Raw genomic sequence first — 10,316 nt, forward strand, 5'->3', positions numbered from 1 at the left:
CTGAAGCAAGAAATGCACGAGGGGGGGGTTAAGAATTTCGAGAGGAAAGGGTCCAATTTTATACAGGTATTTAGAAAAAATTTCATGCTGATCTAATATCATTTGAGATTGGAGAAACTTGGAGAGACGGAGCTTGTCTGAACTGTTCCTGTGTTCTCCAAGGACTTGGAGCTGAACCTGTCTGTAAGCTTGAAACCTGCAAGGAGAAGATGATGGATGAGAACTATGTCACTGAATCTATTCTGAACCCTGATCAATGTTGTCCTCTTGTAAAGAGAACTGCCTGTAAAGTTAATGGGAACATTTATCAGGTTTTCAAATATTTCCTGAAAATCCGTTTTTATCAAAAAAAATTTCAGAAAATAAGTTTTTTTCTAAAGAGTATGGAAACTAGAGTTGTAATAGAATCTTTACGATCACAGTCAAAGGTTCAATAGTAATCATATATCTCTAGGTCGGAACGACCTGGGTTGGGACGGATATCTGCTCTGAGTACTCTTGTGAACTGGTGGAGGGAGAAGCTATCATAAAGGTCAAGGAAAAACTATGTGACCGGTCATGTGGAAAGGTCAGTAAAGATATAAATATAAAGGAATCGAGTCTTTGCCACAAACTCCGATTTTCTAATCCCAATATCTTTGGAACCCAATGTCGTAAACCTTTGATATTTCAAGCTTATATTATTTGATCTAACAAAAGTCATAGTTTGAAATGTCAAAGGTTTACGACGTTAGAATTAGGAAGGAAGATATAGGGATTAGAAAATCAGAGTTTGTGGCAAAGACTCAATTCCTTTAATCACATTACAATATCTAAAAACATTATTATTCCAAAAAGTTTGAATTAAAGCTAAAAAAATCATAGAAAGACATTTCATAGAAAACATTTCATAGATAACAATATCATGAATAGGACATTTCATAGATAAGACATTTCATAGATTGGACATTTCATAAATAGGAAATTTCATAGATAGGACATTTCATAGACAGAGATGATTTTTCATAGACCGAGGAGATATTTTTTACAAATGATATTCTTTTCTCTCTTTTCTTTTCATCCTTATACTTTCCCTTGTCTATGAAAAATCTTCTTTGTCTATGAAAAGTCTTATCTATAAAATGTAGGCCCAGGACTTCCTTCTACAGCGTCATTGAAACAGGTGAGAAGTTGCAGTTTTTCCAATTCTGTTTTGTGGATTTTCAACAATTCACTTGAGCATTTTCATTCAACAAACGTATTATTAGTGAAAAACTTTTATTCACAGATGAAAAAGTTGAATTTTGTGTTCTTAAAAAATGATAAAAGTACTCTTCATATGCTTTTTTAATTGTTTCGTTGTACCAATGCATATGGGGACCACTGTATTTACATTTTCCCTTGTCTAGGAAAAATCGAAAAATACAAAATTTCGTAGATAAAAAAAAACCTCTGTCTATGGAAAATCTTCACTGTCTATGAAATGTCTTATCTATGAAATGTCCTATTTATGAAATGTCCATCTATGAAATGTCTTTCTATGAAATGTCCTATCTATGAAATGTCTTTCTATGAAATGACTTTCTATGAAATGTCCTATCTATGAAATATCCTATCTATGAAATGTCCTATCTATGAAATATCCTATCTATGAAATGTCCCAACGCCAAAAATTTCAACCAGCAGGGTCGAGATTAGATTTATCTGACATAAATGTTATCTAGGGGTTTGAGTACGAGCCTACTCCAGGTAGTTGCTGTGGTCGGTGTATTCAGACCCACTGTAAGCTAGATTCAGGAGATCTTATCCTTCCTGGATCTACCGTTCAACTGGATAATTGCACAAAGCTAAACTGTATTCTGCTAGATACAAAGGTAAACTGTATTCTGGTAGATACAAAGGTAAACTGTATTCTGGTAGATACAAACGGTAACCTATATTCTGGTAGATACAAAGGTAAACTGTATTCTGGTAAATACAAAGGTAAACTGTATTCTGGTAGATACAAAGGTAAACTGTATTCTGGTAGATACAAATGTAAACTGTATTCTGGTAGATACAAAGGTAAACTGTATTCTGCTAGATACAAAGGTAAACTGTATTCTGGTAGATACAACGGTAACCTATATTCTGGTAGATACAAAGGTAAACTGTATTCTGGTAAATACAAAGGTAAACTGTACTCTGGTAGATACAAAGGGAAACTGTATTCTGCTAGATACAAAGGTAAACTGTATTCTGGTAGATACAAAGGTAAACTGTATTTTGGTGAATACAAAGATAAAATGTATTTTGGTGAATACAAAGATAAAATGTATCTTGATGGATACAAAGGTAATCTGTATTTTGGTGGATACAAAGGAAAACTGTATTTTGGTGGATACTAAGGTTATGTAAACTGTATTTTGATGGATACAAAGGTAACCTATATTTTGGTGGATACAAAGGTAAACTGTATTTTGGTGGATACTAAGGTTATGTAAACTGTATTTTGGTGGATACAAAGGTAACCTGTAATTTGTTGGATACAAAAGTAAACTGTATTTTGATGGATTCAAAGGTAAACTGTATTTTGGTGGATACAAAGGTAAACTGTATTTTGGTAGAAAAAATGACCATAACCACAAAATGTTTATTTGTAAAAATCAAAGAAGAAAGAAGTTTCAGAAAAATTATCAATCTTTCTAGAACTCAAATTTCTAAAAACTTGAATACATCATTAAAGAACATTAAGATGCACGAGTCTGATAAAATCAGAAATATCCTAATTTAAAATAAATCTAAAAATCTTAAACTTGTTTTATTTGGATAAATCTGGGTTTCAGAACTTAACTTAATCTGAAAAATCTGCAATCTCTGAGATCTCCTTTCATTATGGATTAGATCGTAATTAATTGATTAATTTTCTAGTTTCCAGAGGAATTTGTTTTAGAAAACATTGTATGAAGTTTCAGGCGCGTACGAGGGCATTTGTCTAGGGGGGGGGGCACAATTTGCGCGCGTAAGCGCGCAAAAAAAAATTTTTGGTCCCCCCCCTTGGCAACATTGGTCCCCCCCTTAAAAACCCCTTTTTTGAAAAAATATTAATACCTTTTTTAAAAATGTTCTGGTAAACAAATTGATTATATACACACTTTTTAAGTGTTAATAAATTATTTATGTAATATTCTTAAGTAGACTTATCAGAACTCCTTTTTAATACTGTGGTGTAAGCCTTAAGGGGTGAAAAATAGAATTGGAAAGTGAAAAAAATTAATAAAAAATATCTATATTTTCGTATGATTGATACATAGGATTGAAACAGTGACATCAAATACATATTTACACTGAAGGCAGTATTAATAAAAGCTTTTTTTATGAAACTTTTTAGTTTAAGGCAAAAGTGCGATTTTAAAGTATTTTTTTTACTATACGATGTAATTAAACTTAAATGGAATACATGCGTGCGTAATTTTAAGTGACCCTCCATTTATAGAGTGGCATGTCCGATGTACCTTTGAAACCTTTATTTCGTCATCGTTTCTGAAGCAAGAAATGCACGAGTCCCTTTTGTAGAAAAACCACAAGTAAAAAAATCAGTTTTCAAACCGGGAAACATAGATATTTAATGCAATACTTGATCAGACAAAGCTTTGAAGGGTATTGTTGTGAATCAGAATTGAAATTATCTCTGCAGTCACTTTAAACCTCTCAATTGATTCTATATTAATTAAACTGCTTTGTTAGTTAGTGAACTTTGAAGAAATGAAAAAAAGATTTTCACAAAATGATACTAGGTATGTAGGTCCATAGGTAATTACCTGGCTCGTAAAATGAAATTAATAAATAATTATCGTCGCAGATGAACACTTTAACATTTGGAAACGTATTCTAACATCAAGAACAAGATATTTAACTCACAGACAGACACTGACTCCACTGACTCAACCGCATTGAACAGCAGGCCAGGCTTCGGAGTACACATACACCTACACCATAACCTCAGATTTACAGCTTCTGTCTAGCGCACAATACAGCGCAAATGACTCAAGTAATTACATAATTGAGAAAGGTGTCGTCTTCAATTTACTCATTAAAAGGAAAAGGTCAAATAATTTATTTCGTTTCTTAACCTTTTAGTTTGGGACTGGGTGATTACAATGCAATGCAATGTAGAATGTATATTGCCTAGCCTGAGGAAGGGTTAAATGCAAGCAGATGTAATATTATAAGACCCCCTCCTATGGGTGCCCCCGTCAGCCTCTTAGGGGGGGCACACGTAGGGGGGGCCGGGGGGGCGCGGCCCCCCCCTCGTACGCGCCTGCAATCTTATATAATTACCTTGTCATCCTCCTCTGTGTTCTGACCTGCCACTAACATACTCCAGGAAACTAGGTATACCCAGTAGTACATTTTACACATTTCAAGTCTGTAAACAATCTTTTAGCACAGTTGCTAAACCTGGCCCTGGAGAGACCACTATTTATTTGTATATGTGGTTTATCTGCAAGTAACTTGTGCATTTCTTTCATACAAGAGCAAATGAATCAGCCCCTTCTAGGAAAATTCTAGTGCGGGATAACATCGGAAATACCGGAAATACATGAGTAATTTATTAAAAATTTATCCGTTTATTAGCAAGTCTTGTAATCTTCATTCTTAATTCTCTGCTTATATTGTTTCACAGTTGAGATTGAAGTCTAACTATTTTTCTTTTACAAGTGGACAGAGATAATAAAATGACATTTATTTTTATTTTTCATCTTCACTGTTAGGGCTGGTGATTGCTTAAACCAACAAAAAAAATTTTGTTTTATTTTTTTTACACTAACTAATTTGATTTAAACCTTACTAAGTGCTGGAAAATGAACAACTATCTGCCTTTTTAAAGAAACGATGTATTATTTTGGAAATTTAATTTTTAACAACGAGTATTCAGTTTTCATGTTTTCTTTTCAGTTTCATTAACTGAACGATTGATTAGTTTTTTGGAAAATTGAAAATGTTTCACAACTAACTCCAACTACATTTCAAAAACACTTGTAAATACCAAGGATATAATTGTTCCTTGCAGATAATTGCAGATAAACGGAAGTGATAAAGGAATATATTTCCGTTATAAAAGTAAAAGTTTACAGTGTGTATGTAATTCCAATTTTTTATTCTTACCCCCATTCTGCGCAGGTAGTGTTTCTTTCAGTCTTACTCCTACGCCGTACAGTTCAAAAGTTTCCTAGAACTTTCTGGTTTTTTCTTAAATTTTTTCTTTTATATAATCTCACAGGTTTTTTTTTTCTCTTGTAAATACCCATTTCTATTGCTTATTTTCAAACTGAACAAATTCAAACAACTTCAAGATTTCCTAGAACTTTCTAGTTTTTTCTTAAAAATTCTTTCTTTTATATAATCTCACAAGTTTTCTCTTGTAAATAACTATTTCTATTGCTTCATTTTGAATTTAACTAATACAAACAACTTATTTTCCTGCTGGAAACTAATAATTGTAAATTCTCTGAATCAAAAATTTTTCATATTAATACCTTAACTTTGAAGTCACTCTTCACTACAGGACCAGGACCAGGGTCTTCTAGCTCGCTGAAAGCAATTGGCTGGAATGGGAAAATTGTGGGCTCCCTAGTTCTCTGGCTCCCCAATAATAATGCTACGGTTTACAAGGGCCATTTCTCCCTAGCTGGAGAATTCCTTCCGGATCCTATCATCATTCCCACTAAGAAACTTTGGCAGGACGTCCCGACACCATCTGCATCTCCCTGACTCTCTTGTCTCCAGACCTGTTTCTATTTCAAGACTCACTGGTCTCAGATTATGTGACGGAAGAGGTAGTTACTCACCACTTTTTTTGGAACTACCAGGTGATCAGCTCCACCCTAACTGAGGAACAACTAATATTGAGCATGGAGTCGGCTCTTTTGGTCTTTGCCTTTTTGTGCACCCTTCAAGCAGCACCTGGGTAAGCTTCTCCCTGCTGATATTCCCGGAAGCCTTTAATGAGTTGAGGGACCATGTCCTTTACTCTAACCCTAAATTGCCAGGACAACTCCTTGCAGATGGGAAATTTCCCTTGTTTCCATCCTCCACCTTGTTTAAAACTAAGTGGGGCTCTCCCATACTCCCCCCCTTATAATCCCAGGAGCTCCCTTTGACTCTCTGCCCTCCCACCCTCCAAACTCTGTCCTACTAGCTGCTATATCTTCTTTCCTAAGAGGATGGGCGAATTCCTACTAGCTAGATGGGCAGAAATGGTCCAGGAGGAGCTGGGGCTCAAGACTCTTCCCTGCCAACTGCAGTCTGGCCAGAGTTCTCTGCTCCTGTCCCTAGCTCAAGTAGTTCTTTGTTGGCCTGTTTTCTTTTTTGTTTGGGCCCTACTTTGTAGAGGTTTTATTTTAATAGGTTTCTCTCCCCCCCTTTTTCAACTTATATTAATTTAACCCCCCCCCCCACACAGTTTCTCCCTTTAATCTCCCAAAAAGGATAGGATGGGAAAGGGAAAAATTATCAACATCTACAATAGTAAAGGCCAGATATGCCCTATACGAGCTCTAGAGAGATGGTTTATGCTAAAACAACATGCCGAGGAGGATCTGCCAGCCTTCAGATGGGGGAAAGGCGCCTGCTTTAAAGAGAAAGATTTGAATAAACTCCTGAAGATAATGAACATTTAATATTCATTTATTTTTGTAAGATATATTTTAGGAAAACATTTAAGATATTTGTTACTTACTAATTTCAATTCAAAACATTGTATCCTATTAGGTTCTAAAAATGGAGCAGATATTCCATCAAAAGACAAAGGATGTTTTTTTCATATATTTATACACAAAAGTAGAAGCATGATGTTTGTGGATATTAGATAATTTAAAAATTCCAAGTTTAGAAAACAAAGGGTCTCTATACTGTGAATATCCTTTTTATTGCTTTCTTTTGAAGTTTAAATAATTTTCCCTTTAAGTGTTTATTGATAATCCCCATGCTAAAATTCCAAACTCTAATTGAAATTTTATTAAACTTTCATAAACTATCTTTCTAATGTTTTTAACAATTTCAGGACAAAAATTTCACTTGATAACTTAGCACAAATACCATCTAATTGATAATTCCAGTTCAAAAATTTGTCTTTTAAACCGACAAAAAGCTTAGGATCCATTTAATTTAGATGCGGATCTGGATCCAGATCCTGGATCCGCACTGGGAAAAAATGGATCCAGATCCAGATCCAGGTCATTTCTTTAAGATTTACTGAATCTTTTTATCAAAAAATAATTTTCAAATTTTTGTTTTATTTTTTTCACTTGTTTTTATCCTAAAACTTGATAAACCATTCAGAAATGAAGAAAATTTTATAATCTCTCTTTTTTTAAAAGTTCAGAATTGGGGTTTAGGAGTAAAAGTTTTTTTTGCAGTTTTTGGTTGATATTTCACCCATTGGATCCGAATCCGTGGATCCTCATATTTTTGTGGATCCGGATCCAGATCCAGGAAGCCAAAATCTGTTTGATCCAGCGGATCCGAATCCGGATCCTAAGCACTGACTTGAAATATTTATCTTTGCAAGTTGAACCTATTCTTTCAATAATTTCATATCCTATTTTGAGATTATAACCCTGATCATCAAATGGCACAGATTTATTTCTAAATACAATATATTTGGTTTTTGAAACATTAAGTGTTAACTTATTAGCCTGAAATCAACAAAGAAAGTTCATGATTTGCCATATGAAAAAGATTTTCTAGATTATTTGATGATTTTAAGAATGCAGTATCATCAACAAATAAAGAAGTGAAAAATGATATACAATCTGGAAAATCATTTATATATGAGAAAAAATAGTAGAGGTCCTAGAACTGAACCCTTGGGTACACCACATTAAATTTCCTTGCAAGAATATTCAAAATCCCTTACACTTATGTATTGAGTTCTTTTTGTAAGATAATTTCTAAATCATAAATCAGTTTTATCCCTGGATCACTATAATTAAGATTCTTTAGAAGAATCTCAAAATCTACAGTATCAAACGCCTTTTTCAGATGTAGTATAAGAGGTGGTTAAGTATCATGCTTTAGTCTAAATCCATATTGATGAGAATGCAAAATATTGTATTTGATTATGAACTTAAACATTTGACATGCTAGAAGTTTTTCTAACAGTTCTAAAAATGAGGATAATAAGCTTATTGGTCGATAATTTGTAAACTCTCTGTAGATAGGTATTACCTTGGCACATTTATAGCTTACAGGAATATAGCCTGATTTCAAAGATAAATTCAAAATATGAACTACAGGAGATATTTTATTTGGCATAATCTCTTTAAAAAGTTTTGTAGAGATGATATCTTTACCACAGCCTATCTTACTTTTAAGCAAAGAAAATGTTAGTATCAACAGAGGTTGATAGTATTCTGCAAAAATTTTGTGGAGCAGAAATAGCTGAAGCTAGATTTGGTCTGACATTCACAAAAAAAAATAGTTAAATCCTTCAGATATTTCTTGTAAGCCTGAAAAAATCTTACCATTATGCATTACAATGAAACTGATCAGGAATATCTGATTATGAATTATTTGATTTTAGAAACATTCGCCAAAGTTGTTTGATATTCCTGTTGTATTCATGAAATTTATCTTGATAATAATTTTTTGCCTTTTGTAATATAGATCTATAATTTGTTTTCTAATTTTATAATATTTAATGTTAAAAGGCGTAGGATTTTTAATACTCTTTACCTCTAATGTATTCTTTGTTTTTCTTAAAACCAGCATTGCTTTTGTAATCCATGGTTCAACAGGTGTAATTCTTTTCTTTATATGAGAGGAAAGGACTCCAAATAACACTTTGATAAAACACTTTCAAAACTGTTAAATGCCAAATGCCAAACTGGTTTTTGGAATATAGACAACTCATCAGCATTATTTAATTTATCCTTGAAAATTGTTATTGTATTAACATTTAATTTAGGCTTAAATCTATTTTAATTCTGATTCTGGCCACCCTATCTATTTTTATCTATTTAATCTATTTTTATTAATCATGTCTGACATTGGATACAAAGTGCTAAATACTCCTTCCCCAACCCTCCCTACCCCCACAGATCAACCCAAAACAATCTAAGGAGAGATAAAAATATCATTGAAATACAGTAAATGAAAGGGCAAAGGAAATGGAGGTTCTGAAACATAAAAACATTTGAATATTAAAGACATACAATAAAAATCTAAATGAATAAATAAAACATAATAATTACTAAATATGATGATTGATGCCCTAGAAAGAGTATAATTCCATTAGACAACAGGTATTTTAGATTAAAGTTTAGAAAAGAATTCATTTAAACATTTTGGTTTTTAACTAGATCATGCAGTTCTTTAGCTGTGACTGTTTATGGAGCAGCATTCAAATTTGGACCAGAATAACAAGTTAACTTGAATTTACTACCTTCATTTACTTTCCTTATCTGTATCTGACCGTTTTCATCTGTGTAGCATGAGCAGTTGGAAATCTTCTTTCTCTTTTAAGCTGACTAACCTCAACAGTAGACCAGATCTTCGGTTGGTCAGTTGATAGTTAAAGTATTCATTCAAATCAGGATTGACTCCTGATTTTATACCTTCGTTAATCCTGCTCCAAGCTGATCATTCTTTATGGTTCCAGACACAAATGAGAACAGATTTTTTAACTCTGTGACAAGCTTTGATGTCATTCGTTGGTATTTAACATCAAACTTGAGCTGAACCAATTCTATGACATGCTCTGTGAGTCTCAACCTCTGTTTTAAGTTCCTTGTCTGATTTGATAAGACATTCTTTTCTTCTTTCCTTGTTTTGTATATTAGTAATCAGCAGATTCCCCTTTATTCCTTGATTCTTAGATGTATCTAACTCATCTTCCTGAGCTCGAATTCTTTTCTGAAGTGAGGTCATATTGGAGTTTTGAATCTCAGATTATAAATTGTCCAATTTTTCAGAGTCAGCTTTTACTACATGAAGTAAGGCATATAAAATACCATTTAAATCTGATTAGTCGTTTGCTGATTATCATCCAAAAGGTTTGCTCTCCATGAAGATAATCAAGATAACAAGGAATCCAGTATGTTATGTTCCACAGTGCACATCTTTTAAGGAGCCGTGCCGTTTCCATGGTTAGGTGGCGAACTGTCACTTAAGTTTCACAAATCTATTTTAGATTAATTGTAGAATTTTCTATTGTCTAAATAGAATCAACCTTTTGTATGATAACTCTTTAGTTCCATTTACTCTCCAGGTACTTTTTAAGGTTTACCAGTAGAACCAAATAAACAAGAAATTATCCTCCTTAGCTTTCAAAACAACAAAAGAAAAAATTAAAT

At 33.2% G+C, this 10,316-nt stretch overlaps 1 protein-coding gene across 1 annotated transcript; it reads left to right on the plus strand.

Moving 5' to 3' along the window:
* The first annotated feature begins 56 nt into the window (after positions 1-56).
* LOC111697943 (intestinal mucin-like protein) lies at positions 57-2,957 on the plus strand. The gene is made up of 4 exons (XM_023468116.1): positions 57-311; positions 455-568; positions 1,704-1,935; positions 2,890-2,957. Exons 1-4 carry the CDS (start codon positions 210-212, stop codon positions 2,955-2,957), a joined length of 516 nt encoding a protein of 171 aa, XP_023323884.1. The 5' UTR covers positions 57-209.
* The last annotated feature ends 7,359 nt before the right edge of the window (positions 2,958-10,316 follow it).

Source organism: Eurytemora carolleeae, unplaced genomic scaffold (genome assembly GCF_000591075.1).
Source record: "Eurytemora carolleeae unplaced genomic scaffold, Eaff_2.0 scaffold51, whole genome shotgun sequence".
Taxonomy (NCBI): Eukaryota; Metazoa; Arthropoda; class Copepoda; order Calanoida; family Temoridae; genus Eurytemora; species Eurytemora carolleeae.